The sequence below is a fragment of the Simochromis diagramma genome, unplaced genomic scaffold, assembly GCF_900408965.1.
Source record: "Simochromis diagramma unplaced genomic scaffold, fSimDia1.1 OVJJ01000822.1, whole genome shotgun sequence".
Taxonomy (NCBI): Eukaryota; Metazoa; Chordata; class Actinopteri; order Cichliformes; family Cichlidae; genus Simochromis; species Simochromis diagramma.
In genome coordinates, this window is record NW_024387520.1 from 8346468 (window position 1) to 8364215 (window position 17748).

General features: G+C 44.7%; 1 protein-coding gene across 4 annotated transcripts in view; it reads right to left on the reverse strand.

The window, feature by feature from the left end:
* Positions 1–17748, reverse strand: part of rimbp2 (RIMS binding protein 2) — a 103697-nt gene that overhangs the window by 2926 nt on the left and 83023 nt on the right. For 3 of the 4 annotated variants that reach the window (XM_040019092.1, XM_040019090.1, XM_040019091.1), the window contains 16 exons: positions 17107–17186; positions 16482–16591; positions 15497–16378; positions 12968–13119; positions 11796–12449; positions 11413–11562; positions 11140–11301; positions 8886–9662; positions 7683–7791; positions 7009–7134; positions 5485–5666; positions 3287–3455; positions 3045–3107; positions 2609–2712; positions 1440–1466; positions 833–904 (listed from right to left, as the gene is read on the reverse strand). In XM_040019092.1, the coding sequence (XP_039875026.1) occupies positions 833–904; positions 1440–1466; positions 2609–2712; positions 3045–3107; positions 3287–3455; positions 5485–5666; positions 7009–7134; positions 7683–7791; positions 8886–9662; positions 11140–11301; positions 11413–11562; positions 11796–12449; positions 12968–13119; positions 15497–16378; positions 16482–16591; positions 17107–17186 (3819 nt within the window). The remainder of the gene's footprint in view (positions 1–832; positions 905–1439; positions 1467–2608; positions 2713–3044; positions 3108–3286; positions 3456–5484; positions 5667–7008; positions 7135–7682; positions 7792–8885; positions 9663–11139; positions 11302–11412; positions 11563–11795; positions 12450–12967; positions 13120–15496; positions 16379–16481; positions 16592–17106; positions 17187–17748) is intronic. The other variant, XM_040019089.1, reaches the window with a different exon arrangement.

The window sequence follows — 17748 nt, forward strand, 5'->3', positions numbered from 1 at the left end:
CATATTCTATACCGTATTTTTCAGACTATAAGGCGCACTTAAAATCCTTTAATTTTCTCAAAAATCAACAGTGCGCCTTATAATCCGGTGTGCTATATGTGTGAATTTTGGTTGTGCTTACTGACCTCGAACCAATTTTATGTGGTACACGGCAATCTGTCAAAAAATGTTTTAGTACGACTTTGGTAAGCTACGAAGCCGCACCGCTTGATGGATTGTCGGAGCATTACGGCTACCATAGTCAAGAGCCTTGCGGAAAAATCTGGGTCCAAAACTCCCTCCGCTTCAGGTCCCAAAGTCAAACGAACACTGCGGCATCACTGAGAGTTAAAAACTGTCTAAATTCTTTCACAAAATGATCAGCGTTGCTGCTTTACCAGGTGTAACAATTAAGTAACAATTAAATAACATCCAGCGTCCATGAAAACAGAATTTATTAAATTTAACGGAGTTAGAAGTCGCATGGCAGGATGCTGTAAACATACCAAACTTCAGCTGGGAGAACAACTGAGATAATCCAGCCACAATACCAGGTTAGTCATTAAAATACTGCAACAACATGGCAATAGAGCAGCTGCAAGAGAATTCAACATTAATCAGTTAATGGTAGGGAAGTGGAGGAAGCAAGAAGAATGAGTTGAGTAAAGTTTGACTTATCTGACTGTTTTGTTTCGCTTAATGCGCCTTATAATCCGGTGCACCTTATAGTCCGAAAATACGGTAAATTAATTTATAAAGTGCCCCAAAACCTTTAGCTGAATCGCTTTTTTTTGTCCATAAACCTCGTATTGCTTTGTCCTCTGGTCAGCTCATGTGAATTCTGTGTACTTACATAGTAAAATCCATCTTCATCTATTTCACCAAAAACTGTGATGACATCACCGGCACAGAAAGTCAGTTCAGTCTGTCAAAGAAGAAGAAGAAAAAAAACCAGCATTACGACATGTTTAGCCCATCTCTGTCCGTCACAGCAAGCGAGCACTCTCCAAAACATCCAGTTCTCGGGCAGTGTCATGAGTTTGAAATGCTTTTGCTTCCTTCTCCAAATCACTGTGATGCATCTTAAACACTAGTGTCAATTCAGTCTCAGCACTCAGGACTGTTGCAACTGTTAATGCATCAAATGTTGTAACTTTGAAGACAGGATTGCAGCACACTGGGCACATCTCTTTTATGGGATTCTGGAGAACACATAAACCAAACAGCGCATGTGCACAATATGTAGGAGAGCGGTCAACACAAAAGACCAAACCAAGGAGGGGAGATGCTGGCTCAGGCAATGCATGTGAGGGGCTTTAATTCATGATCACCGAGGAGAGGACAGAGGGCCGTGGCCTGGCATCCGAAGCCCACCTCCTCTTTTGCACTCCAACAAACGGGTGGGGGGGAAGAAACACACACAGAGCAGACAATACCGTACCCTCCTAACCCTCACTCACCTCCTCATTCAGTCTGTTGCCTTCATACTGTGTCGGTGGCAGTGCCAATAGAAAGGTGAGAGTAAGTGAAATGGGGGGAGGGGCCAAAAAAAAAAAGACAGCACAAGCTAACACAGCGCTAACTCCTCAGATAACCTCACCTGTGCACATATTATCCAGGGAATAATAATAAGGGAATAATTCCACTTTGTCTTAAAGAGTTTAACAAGAAGATTAATACAACTTCATCTGTCTGTTAAATAAGACCAGGGCGCCAGGTGAGCAATCGTCTCCAGGGCTGAAATATGAAGCCAATCCACAAATGGGTAGTTTCACTTTTTTTAATGGGAGAACAGTGGTTGAAGACCACAGGATGTGCAAAATTATTGCGACTGAACACGGTGAACTTGCAATTTCAAGTAATCTGCTTCGAATACAGGTACCAGTTTTCACTTGCAGTCAGCTGACGTCTTCAAAAGGAGGCGCGTCAAGATGGCAATAAAATGGCAATGACACCGAGTCAGTCTGCTGTCAATTTCCCCCTGAATAGGGTGAAGCTGGCAAATGCATCCAATCTCTTTGTAATAATACGGCAATTAACTGTGATCTGCACACAAAGAAACTCAATTAAACTGAAATACACATAAACTTGCCAGCTGCTTTACAACTGAAAGTGAGTGTTGTTGGTGGGCAACCAGCTACTTGTGATCGGTTTCCAGGAATTTTTCTCCATTTTTTTAGGAACCTGTTGAAAAGTTAGCTCCGAAATTTAGCACCTCGCCCTCTCATTCAAGTGTGGTTGTGAAGCTCCTAAAAGCCAAGATGGTGGTAAACCTAAACTCATGAGCATACTTAACGTGACCTAAGATAAATAAAGGTCGACACAGATTTGTTTTTTAAACCAGAAATATGTGGATCCCTCCCTGCAGCCTCATGTCTGTTCATTCTTAACAGACAGACATGACTGTGGAATCAATCTTCTCATGCAACTCTTCAACACAGTGAGCATCTCTCAAACGGTCAAAATATTCCTTTAAATGCTAAACCTTGGAAAAAATACTAGCAGTAGTAGAATATAATCTCTCATTGCCTGCATGACTCAAAATATTTGGTGCTTTTTCTGCTTTTACGCCTCTGTGACAAACAATGATTGAGACATAGCGGAAAGCTGGAGCTGCGGGGGACGGTACCTCGACGTCAACGTTAGGGGAGCTTTCTCGGGGGTCGTAGTCATACAGAGCCACCATTCTTCGCGTGGACATCGGATGCTGACGCCCGCTTCGCCTGTTTCTTTCTAAGAAGAAGAAAAGCAGAATACAGATAGAGAGACAAGAATAATCACTGGTAAGAATGTAAAAACGGAACTGGGTGTGATGACCAATGACCATACATAATGCTCGTGTAAGACCATGTGCCTTCAGTTTAAAGTGTGTCCATGTTAGAATGACAGAAAATATAATACATGTATTCAAAATCATTATATCTGGAAAACCCCTTGAGATATACCATCTCATTTTCAAGAGGGGTACAAAAATTTAGCCCACAGATGAATAAAGATGGTGAAGAGTGAAAAACAAGCAGTAAAGATGAAGCGGAGAGCTTAAGAGCATCTCACTGCACACAGACCTCTTTTGGACTTTCTGGACCTGCGATTTATTGAGCGGCCATCTTTGAAACGGTCACAGTTCACTTCACAGGAAAGCAGAAAAACATAATTAAGCAGGGAGAGTAGAGGAAAGGAGAAGCGAGTCAGTAAAAGACAGTCCAGTGTATCATTAAGTTGGCTAGATAGACACAAAGGTTATCAGGGCAGAAGGAAGAAGAAAAGTCAGATGGTCATTTAGGAGGAAAAGAAAAACATGTCTCACCTAACTTCTCCACAGGAGTGTTAAGTGGGAGGAAGCCCTGTTTAAGGAGCTGGTCCATCATTTCATCGTCTTCTGTTTGGATCTCGGAGACCATGTTACAGGGGATCAGACCCACTCGATCTCGGATCTCTGCCCTGTAGAAACCATCCGTGTCTTTGTTCCCAAACACCTAAAAGAACAAGTATCAGAGTCAAAGGGCAGATACCATGAAACTGACAGATTAGGAGTGGACAGCTTATCCGGTCTTTAAGTCTGACGCCATTTGCCGTGTCTGGGCCCAAACTCCACTGCCGGTCCCCAAGTGAAACGATCACTGCGGCATCACTGAGAGTTTAAAAACTGTCTAAATTCTTTCATCTCTAATAAAATGATCAGTGTTGCTGCTCTACCAGGTGTAACAATTAAGTTTAACATCCAGGCATCCATGAAAACAGAATTGATTAAATTTAACAAAGTTAGCAGGAAGTTAGCTTGCTAGTTTCCATCTAAATATAATATATCATGTTCAGACTGAGAGATTTCTGAAACAAATTCATACGTACAGCTCTGCTATCACTTTCAACATGAATGAAGACAGGAAAATAAACAGCAGTGATGTTTGTAGGGTTACTGAAGTTGGGCTAGCTGGTATTTAATGATGTGCTATGTGATCGCTAGCGACTCAGCTCTGCTAGCATAATATAAACAGTGAAGCTGGAGGATAAACGCTAACTTTTTTCCACTTGATAAAAGTTAACTTGAGGGTTCCCGATGGTTAGGGACAAATGCAATCACATGGCAGGATGCTGTAAACGGACAAACTTCAGTCACTAGAACAACTGAGATAATCTATCCTCAATACAAGGTTAGCCATTAATATACTGCTGCATGGGCTGGGCTGTAGTTACATCGTAAGGTTTTGAAAACTGAACTTTAAAATGAATATCGGTAATAAAAACCCAGAGAGGCCGACAGTGATCACTGACTGTTTTTAGGAGAAATGGAAGAAGATACAAAGCATTAAAATATGTTAAAAACACATCAGCCTTAATTAACGCAGAGTAGTTTGGACCCGGAAGTAGGATTCATCACGTCATCACTTAAAGACCGGATTGCTATTTAAAGGCAACAACATTTAAAGGTGGGTGAATTTAATAACAAAAAATTGGGGGTTATGAAGCTAAAGGATGACCGATATAGGATTTTTTTTAAGGTGCATACCAATATTTGGTGATTTTAAAATCCAATATACTGATAGATGCTGACCCTTTTTCCTTTCAGACAGCCTTCCTTGGTTGTTGTGTTGCCAAAGGGGTAGGGCTGTGCGATATGACCACACTCTTATATCCCGATATAAGACATCTATTGTCCCGATAACTAAATAAATCACAAAAATTTAACATTGTAAGTTCTGTGAATCTCAGGCAGCTGGACTTGCGTGAAGTGTTTCCAGCTGGGTGTCGTGTACCTGGAGTCGAGTGTTTTAACTGATGCATGAAACTATACAATTTTTGACATAAGTTGTAACGGCCACCATTTTCATTGTGAGTATTTATTACACAGCGTGCTGCGGGGAAAAGCCTGTTGTAACGTTTGAGTCTAAGGTTTATGTTTTAGCACCTGAAGGCTCTTTTTTGCTTCTCATCCGTAAACACTCTGCATACTCTTTCACGTGATTCAGTTTATTTTGAAAAGTCTCAACAGGATCTTGAGCTTTATTGTGAAAGGTTTATGTGGAAAATAAACAAGCGGACACGTGATGGTTTTACCGTCGTTGTTGCTAACGACAACGCATAAAAACAGTCGCTTGTCCGTCCATAGTGTGGTTATATTAAATATAAGAGAAAGAGAGAACTTTAAGAAATTAATATAGCCACTACAGTGACCATAAAAACTATGAAAAGATGTTGCTGTAAACAGTTTATTTTGCGACACCACGAAACAAACGATAGCATAAAATGAAACAATAGATGTTTTTATGTTATATCGAACAGCCCTACAAAGGGGAGTGCCCTCTGGTGGACAAACTATGCAACTTCATCACTCAAAATATGGCTGAAGGGTGTTTCTCCCATTTCTTCATTGATTTTTTTTAATTTTCATTCATTAGCTGTTATAAATGCTGATATTGATAGATTAGCCAATAACTAATATCGGCCAATAATACTGCCCCACCATGTCTGTATGGTATGCACGTATTTAAAGAGACAGTCTACCACCTTGATGATCTGGCCTTCCTTGAACGGCAGCTCCTCATCAGCAGCGTCGGGATTAGGAGACATGGACAGGGGGTCATAGTCAAAGAGAGCCACAAACACACGGGTCATCTCCTCCGGCTCAGACTCCTCGTAGTAATCCGGGGAGCGCCGTCCCCGCCCGTGCCTGCGCCCACCATAGCCGTCTGAAACATAGAGGAGGCCTCTGCTGCTACTACCAGCCTTATACAGCCACGTTGGCTGTAGAGGCAATGAGAGCAGAAGATGTCTCTTTGTTAGAGCTGACAGGGGAGCGGGCGATGAGATGCATGTGTGAAAAAGGAGCCAGGGGTTTAATGCGATAAATAATATTATAACCAAGGTAAAATTGTAACTTGGAAAACAATCAGGCCTTTTTTTTTTTTAACGAAGCGATCGAAACACACCGGGGTTCTTTGTTCACACATCTCTGCTTGCTGGCGTGTCAGTTACCAAACTTCACACAACAACACAACACAGGCAGGAAACGCGTGTCAGGCAGTTTTGGGAGGGTGCAAGGGAAGCTGAACAACCATACACACCAGGAGGACACAAGTAACACTGCACTGTTGCTCATTGCTGTTTCACTGCCTTATCTCGCAGAGGCTGATTAGCATGCATGCTTTCACGAGTTCAGACACAATGAGGAGGGCGTTCCCACAACAACACAGGTGTAATGTCATGCTCTGAGGCCAGATCTGGAAACAATGTGCAGAGGAAAAGGGCAAAGGAGGCACGTTCACATGGGTGATAACACATCAAATGCCCCAGCAGCTCCTGGCAGCATAGATATCAGGGACAGTGAGGGGGAAAGGATGAACCTGATATCAGTTCCTCATGCTTCTCATGGATCACCATGTTAAATGTTACAATGGCAGATTGTAAGTCTAAAAAATGGCTCGGAGATATTGCAACAACTTCCCGCTTAGCAACTGAAATATGCCATTTGGGTGGTGTAAAATGTGCTTCAACAGTCGGAAGTAATGAATGTGCACCTGAGTGATACCGACAAAGCAGGAATGCAATAATTCATCCAGTAGTGTGTCCGTCTTTCTCACTGTACTGTAAACAGCTCATGCAAAAACGTACAAAAGGGGCTACAGTCTCATAAAGGCAGGGAGAGGGAAAAGAGGAGGTTGAGGAAAGAATAAGGTGGGAGGGGAAGGAAAAGAAAAAGGCATTGCTAAGTTGCAGCAGGTTGGAGAGTGGGCTGGACATGGAAGGTAGATGGGAAGACAGGATAGGTGGGTTGGGGTTTCTTGGGGTTTAAGGCATTAGGAGTACATACAGGGAAGGGATTTTCATTCTCCAGCAACAGGAAAAAGTGGCCAGTCTTGTCTTCCCCCGTCAGCTTTTTTCAGCTAAGCTAAACTAAACCAAACAAAGCAGCTGTCCAGAACAGAACAAAGACCACCGCGACATCACTGCATGTGTTCAAACAACAGCGCTTGGGCTTTTCTGGCATGGTCAAGGTGAATTGTCATCTTGGAGAGAAGCTGTACCACATACCATATTGATCCTCTGAGGACATAGATCGCCATATCCTGCGCCGAGCTACACTGCCATAGTAAACATCCTCCTTGACGGGTGAGAGGTTCCCCTCACTCCCCTCACTGTTACTGTCCATGGTGATCTCTACAGAAGACACCAATCACAACGGTCAGAGATCCCCCCTCACACACACTCTGCTCTACCCCATGGCCCATTCACTCATGCTGAGACAGTAGGATGATGAGGTTACCCTGAGGTGGGGGTGGGTGGGTGGGGTTAGGGTGCACAAGGCAACAGGTTTTCACTCTGGAGTCACTGGATGTAAAACAGCAATGCTTGCACTGTTTGCGAGGAGGTCGGATTGGCTTGGTAATGGAAACATGTTAACCCACGGTAAACACAGGGACAATGGGGGCGTGTCTGAGGTGAACTTTCCTGCAAAACTGCATGTGAACATTTGGCAAATCCAGCTCATGAGGATGGACAGCTACAGGGTGTGCAAACACCACCACCCCCCTCAAAAAACAAAACAAAAAAACAAAACAAAAAAAACACGGGGGGTCTACGTGGTTGTTTAAGCTCTATGGGAGAGATGTACAGCTCGGCTCATATGGGTAAGACATGGTATAAATCACAAGCACAAACATCAGTGGCCCTGCAGGTGGAGATCCTCATGTGGTGACCTCACTAACCAATGGATGGGATAGGTCGTCGCTGAGGAGGGGTGCCGATGTGAACCGGCCTCCTCCCTGAATGGTCCAGACGATCGGCGCTTCCATGTGACGGCGAGTTCCCAATGATCTTAGGAGTGAAAAACAACAGAGAAGAAGTTAGCATCGCGATTCACCTACAACCTGCAGGCAAGTAAACATTTAAAATAATATTTCAAAAAGAAACCCCACAATCCTGTTAAAACAACTAAAAACAAAAACATAAGAGCAAATGATGTGGTTTCCATTTGTCCTTAGGAAGGCAAAATAATAGAAAAAATAATAATAATAATGGTAAAGAAACCGATCAAACCATCAAAAGAAAAGTAAATCAAATCAACCCCCAACACAACAAGATGGACAGGGGTTCGGGAAAGGTCAGATGTTAAGCTAAAGACCATTTGTTTCTTTTGTTTTGTTCTGTGCATGTCAGCACCTTGATGAGAAAAGGAAGCAAATGATGGCACAAAGAGACAGAAATCATGGTGAAAGAACAGAGAGAGCGAGAGTGGGAAGAGAACGAGTATGAGCTTTGGGAAGTTGCGGTCAAATGAGCAAAAGATACTAACGCCTTTAGCCTGTGGCTTCGGATCACATCAGCTGAAACGACGTGAAAAGTCGTGATGAAGAAGAATTTTAAGACAGAGATGAAGGCTTAAATGAATCCCAACAGGCTAAAAGTCTTGAATTGGCCTCCTTTTTTGTATGTGAAGTGATGGAAAGCAGAAGATGGCTGGAGCTCTAGAGGGTGAGACATGGAGAGCAACGTATGAAGTCTGCAGCTGGCAGAGAGAAGAAGGCACAGGCGGGGGAGAGCAGAGGAGCAGCATGTCCCCATGCACTGCACAGAGACTTTCCTTTACATGGAGCCTTTCCCCTCAAAGACATGAGAAGTCAAAACTTTGTTAAATGGCCTTTAGGTAATTTGAAAGTTCTACTTTATAAAATCCACCGAACACTAGAAATACAAGCAAAGTAATTCACACAAAATAAAACATCAAATGAGACCAACCATGACCATGTGATAAACTGTCAAGAATGGAGGAAAACAGAAAGTCAAACGAAATAAAGGGGGGGGTCTCTTAAAAAGAAAACAAAAACAAAAAAACAAACACACAACATTAAGAAAACAGAATGGCTGCAGCTTGCTGATGGAAAGTACATCAGAAAGTCTGAATCACACACCAGCGCCTGGTCCCGGTTGAGCCTGGACAAAGACTGGGCCCTAGCCTCCCTGTGGGGGCTGTAATAGACCCTGTCCAGCTCGTTCAGCCTGCCCTCGCTCAGGGCCCCTTCCCTGGAGTAGTTTCGCGGCCCAGCATCCCGACCGGGCCCAAAGTGCTCCCTGTTCCTAAAATCACCCGTGTGTACCGACTTGGCCGCGATCACTGGGACATCGGAGAACTCCTCCTCCACGCTGCACTGCCGTGTGAGAGTCCTTTTCCGGCCCATGGCCAGCGCCCGCCTCTCTACGGGGCCTTCACAGTGAATGATGCGCACAGGTCCTCGCATGGGGCTCCCGTGAGCGTAGTACCCTCGATGGCCCCGCCCTAGAGAGCCTTCTTCTTCACTGCCGCAGTCTAAACCGCTGTCAGGGCTCTTGGTGTTCTGGCGGTTGGGTCGTCCCAAGCTGCGGTCGTCGGCGCTGTAGCAGTACCGGCTGTCGGTGAAGCGAGGGGAAGAGCGTTGGCGTTGCAAGCGGGTGCTCTTGCTGGGGGTGAGATGGTTGCGCACGTGAGCGTCTTGGGGGTACATCCTCCGCTGAGTGTGCGGCGTCCCCGGTCGCCCCCCGTCTTCGAAGGACAGACGCTGACCCATGCTGTCCACGCTGTCCGACTCTTCCTCGGCCACCTCGGGGATGCTGTGGAGACGCTTGCTGCGGAGCGACTTCTGCTTCACCACCTCCCTCTGGAGGTCCCAGCAGTCTCTTTCCTCAGCTAAGTCCTGACGCTTGTAATATGCCTTCAGTCGCGACCGAGGTTGGGGTAGGAGGGGGGTTCAACGTCCCACAATTTCACAGTTCAGTTCAAGTAAACGGTTCAGTTTATATTTTTGCGAGGGAGGGGGGGTTTGTAAAGTTTTTCGAAGGTTTTAGAACAGGCAGGAAACAACACAGTGTGTGAATAGAACAAATGGGGGGGAAAGACAAAATAAAGACAGAATTAGTTATTTGTGGCTATGTGGTAAGACATGCAGTCTCATTCCGTGAGGAGGAAATGGCATGCTCTGAACAGGAATCTGTCACAGCTTTAAGATGGAGCGGTAAATCGTAAAAAGTGGACACAGAGTTTACACATGGAAAACATTTAAACGAATGAAAGTACTGGACGCGGTGAGTGTTACAGGTGAGGGCGGTGGGAACATTTATAAGGATGAAATGAGCAGATGAAGTTTTTAAAAAGCAAAAAAAGAGAAGAAAACAAAAGAACAATGCCCAGCTGAGTGGACGCACTCCTCCTGCGTATTCACATCGCTTTACAACATCTAAACGTTTAAAGAGAATAAAAAATGTGCAGCAGAGATTTACACATAGATGTGATGACAAAAAGGAGATGAAGAACTGGTGCACAGACAGAGTTAATGCACCAGTATATACCCCTCATTAACACCTCATTGATCTACAGGTTTTACTGGACAAAATCAGTGGTATGCTAACCGAACCTGTAGTGATTTTCTGCTATAATACAAAGAAAAGATCAGCCAATACAGTACAGGTAGCTCTCGCTCTTATAATAATGCTTTTCTTTCATAATATCAAGTTGTCTTCCACACATCCCCGCTGACAGACCAAATGAAGACGGGATCATGTGCCGACAATGTTAACAATAACATTCAAATTAAACATTAGGACATGACAGACATAAACAAAAGTGGATATTTCCATTTAAGTACTCACTTAAATGAGATTCCCATGTGCACTTGATATGCCATGACCCTTTGATACAGTACAGTATATTAATAGTTGCATTTCAAGTTCACAGTCTTAACATTTTGACTTTCAACACTTGTAAAACTAGTCTGGTACAGTAAATCGAGCATCCAAATGCAATGCAAATGGTAAAAGAAAACACTGTATTTTTTTTTTGGGGGGGGGGGGATTTGTTTGTTTACACCCTTCCCTTCTCACATGCATCTTGTACAGCTTATGTATACACAGCCATATGATCAGCCTGGGAAGAATAAAGCAGAGCTGGAGGGGCAGGGGTGGAGGAGCAGGTAGGGTGGGGAGAGTAGGGAGGCTGATTCGGCTAACGCAGCTAACAGGCACGGGAGATTAGCCAGGCAAAGCCACGACAGGCCTGGTTGTAGAGCTTGTGAAAGATAGCGGGTATCTCCAGAGGTGGCAGAGCCCTTCTTCCCTATATCTTTATTTTTCCCCACCTTCCTGTGTCCTCCCTCCAGGCCACTGTAGAGTGAAGGCATGCAGGTAAATATGTACCTTGAGAGTGTTGTGAGAGTTGATGCTGCGTCTGCGGCCTTCCTCCAGCTGCATCTCAGAGTAAAGATCCTCCTCGTCCTCCTCCAGGATGTCAGACAGGTCAGATCCTCGGCTGCTCTCTGTGTAGTACTCCTCACTGTGGCTGTAGTGGTGATGATGGTGCTAAGGGAAATGAATGAGAGAAAGCAAGCTTGATTTCAGACTGATTTGATTTGATCCAGCAAACCGATTCTCCTGACACGCTGAGCACAGCTTGTGTTTTCTGTAAAGTACCTGTCTGCCTAACTCGGAGCCTCTGAGGAATTCATCCACTGAGGCGCCTCTCCTCCTGGCGTGAGGCGAGTCGTAGCCATCCTCCTCCTCATCAGAGTTGACAGGATGCAAAGCATTACCTCGCTCACTGAAGATATTCCTTTTCTCGACCTGACAGGGGAAAAGTCAAACTTTTAGATGGAAAAAGGAGAGAAGAATAACCGAGAGGATGAGAAAGACAAACAAGTTGCTTACTATCTTACTATATTTTCACAAATCTAATGATTTCCTCCAAAGCACTGCTTGTTTACAAAGCAGCCTAAAAGATATTACCATTAGCTTTTTGGCTGAGAGCTCTCTCATCACAAGCTGTGAAAAGGTTTAAGAGTGAAATCCTCACACACCCGGTTACCCTCAGCAAACACTCTCTGGGCAGCTTCCCTGGCCATGGCCTTGGCGATGGTGTTGGGGATGGGGACTCCCTGAGGCTGCGGCAGGATCCTCTGTGGAGAGGGAGATCGCTGTGGCTGGAAGGGCGGTGGCTCCAGGTTGGGACCTCGCATGGGAGGCAGCGGAGACGGGGAGCGTTCCCAGGGCTGGGCTGGCCGCAGGCCCACCTCATGCTCTTTGGTTTCTGGCTCTCTGGCACTTACTAATGGTTTGGATTTGGGCATGGAGTTGCGGTGAAAATGAGGCTGCGGATAGGGAGGAGGGGGGCGGATGGGCTGCGAGTGAGGCTGTGCGTGGGGCAGCGTGTGGGGCTGGGGTCGAGGCAGAGGCTGCACCTGGGGCTGAGGGTGGTTCGGGGGGTACGTCGATGGATAAGGAGGGTGGGTTTGTGAGTGAACTGGGTGGGGTGTGGGATGGGAAGGTGCAGTGGTTCTGTGGGAAAGGCGTGGAGAGCCCAAGAGATTGTGCGGTATGATGGCCACAGGCGAGTCCTGGGACTCTCCTTGTGTTGATAACGTCCTTACAATGACTTCCCTCGCCTCCAGACCCTGAATCCTGGTTAAGTCCACAGTCACATAGTCTGCTGTGGGGTACAAGACCTCTGCTATCTGCATTTACAAAGAAACCAGAGTCTTTACCAAAGGGCAATTCAGAATGTCCTCATACAAACATACATGTATCAATATGCATTTGTAGCTTTTACATCTTGGCTGTCGTAAAAGTTCTACGAGACAGTTACCATAATTTAAAAACTCACTACAGGCAGATTTGAAGCCTTACAGCCACAGCACCATTTTTAAACTTCACACTCACTTCACACCTCTCAGGGAACGTCCAAATACTTAATAAATAAAGCATATATCTGGCATTTAGTTCAAAATAAGATAAAAATGTAGTTACTGGATACATACGTGTGAATAACAAAAATAGCCTGTAGAAAAAGGGACCCAGGGCAAACCTGTTTATTTCTCATGCCTCGGGGCTGCATATGAACATTAAAGACTTTCTCCAGGAGATGGCAATAGAGTGCTACTGAGAAGTTACAACTCAGGAAGGCAGAGGCTACCCATTTTAAGATCTGCAGTGTAAGACTAAAAAAAAATAATAATAATTTTTTGTTTGTTACCTTTTGTCCCTTTGTGCACACGGCGTAGCCTATCACACTGGCTCCGTTGGAGGTTCCTGAAGGCGTCAGGGGCGGCGGCTTCCATCTCACTTGCAGGACCCCGGGTGTTTGACCACACTGGACCTGCACCTCCTGGGGAGGGAGAGGGGGGCCTGCGGAGGACAGTGCACATTTATCAGACAAGGAGAGAGGAAATAAAGACAGACTGCCTGTTCCTGCCATCCCTGCCTGTTTTATCAAAAAAGAATGAGCTGACCTTTGTACTGTGGACCGCTGGCGTTCAATATCCACTTCACTGTGGGATGGAATAAGCATGTTCTCGATCTGGAGGATTTGTAGTACACGTCTCGAATTTAAAACCTATTTCACTAAGATGAATAGCTGGTATATCATATGATAACATCAGTCGGGGACGGCTGAATAGCAGTATTTACCAGTAGGATGATTTTTCTTTCTATCTATAAACAGGTTTATGTCGGGGCACTGGTTGAAAAATCCAAGTCTGCCAACATTGGCTATATGTATAGCAATATCATGCTCTTGCTGACAATATTCTTCCGAGCATCAAAAAACCCCCAGTTTGCTATTTTCTCAATCTGTCCATCCTGCATGCATACTAAACAACATGCCCATCTGTGCAGCGCCGCCGTTCACCTGCAGCCACACAGCGAGCAAGAGGGAGTCACAGTCAGTCAGCAGAATCTCCGAGCCGTGACATGCAGCTGCGCGAGCGTCCAGGGAATCTACATCAGAGCAATCTTAATCACATTTCTAAGACTGACTGTTGGGAAAAAACGCAGTCTCTGAATAGCAGCAGTAGCTGTTTGGAGATTTCATTTCCTCTTGTCATTTTTAAACGGTCCCCGTCACAAACAACGCGCTCTCCTCCGAGAGCCGAAACGAGTGTTTAAATGAATATCTCAGTGGAGCCACTTTCATTAGTAGTGGACACAAACGGCAGACGCTGATTTCCAGGGAGCGAACTGGTAGCCGCTCTGTGCGACTAATATTAAAAATGCATCACTAAGCACTAATGAAGCAACTTGTTTGAAGAACACACGCTGAGTGCAGAAGCCTAATATAGCACTTCCAGATACTGCCGTCGTCACTGACAGCGGCTGTCTGCCACCACTATTCAGACAATTTTAGACGCCTCTAATTAACATATTCAATAGATGGATCGTTTAATGAACTCTCAGCATGCGGGCTCGTCAGCTGCCAACACAAAATGTCAATTCAAACTTCAGCCTCGATCTCCGTCTTTCCCCCCTTTCTCTCTCTCTTTTTTCACTTCTTGACGTCATAACTCTCTGTCATCTCCCGTTTGGCTCCACTTTTCTCAGTGACTGCCATAATAATTGGAAGTGTCTCCTTCCATGGTAAATGGAAGGTGTCACACATTAAACATCCCTCCGAGTGCATATAAAAAGCAATAATATGAACCATATTCAATCTATAGGCAACAACGGGCTGACTAGTTTTACCTGTCCATGGCTTTTCTCGCTTGACAGCAGGGCCGTGAGACCCAAGTTAACACTGGCAACAGTCAAGCAACAAAGAGCCTCCTGGGAGAAGAAATCCCAGAGATGCATGCTTAATATTTACACCCTTGTTTTCAGAATACTTCTTAAGCGGGTTTTCACGTTACAGCTTTATCGGAACGTCTTTTTTCTTGTTTGTTCGTGTTTCTACCCTTTACGTCTTATCACAAAAGCACACACACAGATCCTCGAGGGCAATATAAAGGTAGCTGGGGAAGAATCTAAATGACTAAAATGTTTGTAAGTGTAATGACCTTGATGCGTGTGCCCCATTAAACACGATGACTGGTACCTCAGATGGAAATTTTTCAGGCTTTTATTTATTGTGAAATCAAAGCTTTTTATGCAGAACAAAGTCTATAAGAGCACCGTTCAGACTGGGATAAAAAGAAGGCCATGTTAGCCTTTTATCCAAAGCATTTTGTACCTGCCTTGGTGCATTTGCAAACAACAAGACTTTGCTTCACACCGAGTGTCTGATTAACCTTATTTTCGCATGCAGCAGGCAGCTGTTTGCAGTTTGTATCGGCACCAAACAGCAGATAAGGTTAAGGACTAAGTGAGATATAGGAAGGGAAGCATGTTGTTACATATTTTTCTCAGACTTTGCTGAGTCTGTTGGATGTGTAAACATTCAACATTCACCTCAACAACTTTATACTGCCCCCAAGTGGGAAAAAGAAAAAAAAGATAGACAAGCCAAGGCAAAATGTATTTTAAGCACAACACAAACCTTCAGCAGTAGTAGTAGTATTATGTGTCTAAAGCCACACCACCAAGGATTTTGTGAGGCTTTACTTCAGTAAGATGGACTGATCAACCAACCAACCAACCAAGAGACTGACATTGATATCTCTAGTCATGCTACCATGGCTACAAATATCCCAGCATTTCTAGCCACGGCCATGCAACCATGCACCATGCAGAGGAAAATTCCTCCACTGCTGTGATTCACAAAACCAATTATTTCTGCACTGGGGTGACTTACGTTTTAAGGACTGACCTGCAGGCTGAGTGCAGAACTCCACAGAGATTTCCCTCTTTTCCCTTTGATCCACTGGAAGCTGCCAAGGCACCTGATGTGGCTGTGCGACAACCTTCACCTTGTAAACTGTCATCGGCTTCAAGTTGAAAAACTTGTACTTATAGCCCCCGGCCTTGACCATGTCATACTCTGCACCGTTGAGGAAGATGGTGTGACTGTAGTTGCTGTTGCTGGGCATCCAAGACAGCTCAGCAGAGACCTGCGTGATGCTGTCCACCCGCAGGTAGTAAGGTGCCACCACCACGTCCTTACCCACGAGAAGAGTGCACCGAAGTTCGTCTGACGGGCCCCTGTCAGTGATGCTCTGCACTGAGATGCGGTAGGTGTGTGTGGCCAGATTGAGCTTTTCAATAAGAGACTTTGTCCTGCCCCCGTAGGGGACACTCATACGAACCTCCTTATCCACCAAGACATTGTAGCCACTAATGGAGCCCCAGCCCGGTGGGAACACCGGAGGATCCCAGCCAATAATCACACTTTTGGCCAGTTGCTTAATCAGGTTGATGCGGCGGGGATAAGGCACAATGTCTTCACCGACCTCGTCAATGCTGACATCCAAGGTTCCCGTGCCATTGGTGGAGGAGCCCAGGAGGTCCATGCCCAAGCTGCTGGTGCTTAGACAGTCTAATTTACTGTCAGACAGCAGGCTGCTTATGCCTGTTCCTGTGCCGACCCCAGGTCTTTGAGGCCTCAGGCTACTGTGGTTGAGGTAGCCAGGTTCTTTAATTAATATGTCCCTGTGCTGGACAGAGGGCGCCTCCTCATCTTGGATAAAATCTACAAAATTGGATGGGACGAGTCCTCTCTGTCCATCCAGCAGCTCTCCTGAGGACACAAAAAGGATGCAGCTGGTACTTTGGTCACGTGGTAAAGTGCAAGATGTGATAAAAAAAAATAAATAAACACATTTTTTTAAAAAAGGCCTGACCTTCATAAAAGCCATCCTCGTCCATTGTTCCGTAAATGTAAAGGTACTTCCCAGCCACCAAAGGGAGCTCTGCCTCAGGATGCTCATTGGGTCCATCATAAGGATTGTAACTACAGTAAAAAGAAAACAAATTAATTAGCTTCCAAAGTGCACACTTTTTTGTTGCAATTATTCTCCATTTGGGTTTGTTTTATATCAAACACCACAAACATAATATGTATGTCGAGGAAAAACGATTTGCCGAGCGCTGCTTTGAAAATACAACGTTTTTTTTCTGTTCTATTATATTTGGCTGTTTGCAAATATGAGAGGGTTGAAGAGAGTGTGGGTTGAAAGCTTTGGCCCTGTTTCACAAATCTGTGTGCTTGAGGATTCCAATTATTTTCTGTGCTGACAGGTTATTTTCTTTAGCAGCAGAAACACTGAGTCACATTTAAGACCACAGCGCTGCGAGAGAAAGCAAATAACAGAGCAAGATTTTCAGTTCAGTGCGAGAGATTTTCCACCACCTCTGTTTTAAATGATCACAATGATAAACTCATGAGGATCAAACTTTTTTTCCCATTTATTTATTTTACAAATACAGCAGTGGTTGAAAAAGTAATTGTGTGTTTTGTGTGCATACCTGTAGCGAGCAACACACAGACGGACCTTCCCTGTGAACCGTGGTTTGGATCTGGTGGTGGAGCTGAGATCTTTGTCCATCTGGAGAAGGAAGCATTCACAGATTTTCACAGTTTCAACATCGAATGCTTCTTAATGTTTGCACGTTCCCTTTGGTTCAATGTTTTAGCTTGTGTCAACTAAATATATTTGATCAATCCCAAATAATCTGCATGAGTAACACCGAGAAGCCTCCTGGATTCCCGCTGTGTGGATTTTCTCATGTTCAGCCCAAAGACATTATTTAGATTAAAATGAATCAGCATTTTCCCAAATGTGCCGTCTACGTAAGGGATCACAGAGGCATGAGCGAGGGAATGGATCTAATACTGGTGAGTTCAGCTTAAAAAAAAATTATAATAAAAAGCTTTTTCACAGAAACTATTAGAGCTCCACTGACCTGAGTGACAACAGAAATGCTTCTGGGTAAATACGTGGAGCAAACGATTGAAATTATTGGGAATTCTCCCACGTTGTGTCTCAACGGTGTCGTTTGGGATTTTTAGACCGTCTTTCCACAGTTTATTAGATTCCATTTGTTTGAGATGTATCGAATCGATGTGATTTCGGACATGTAAAAAGATAGAGTACAAATGGACACTAT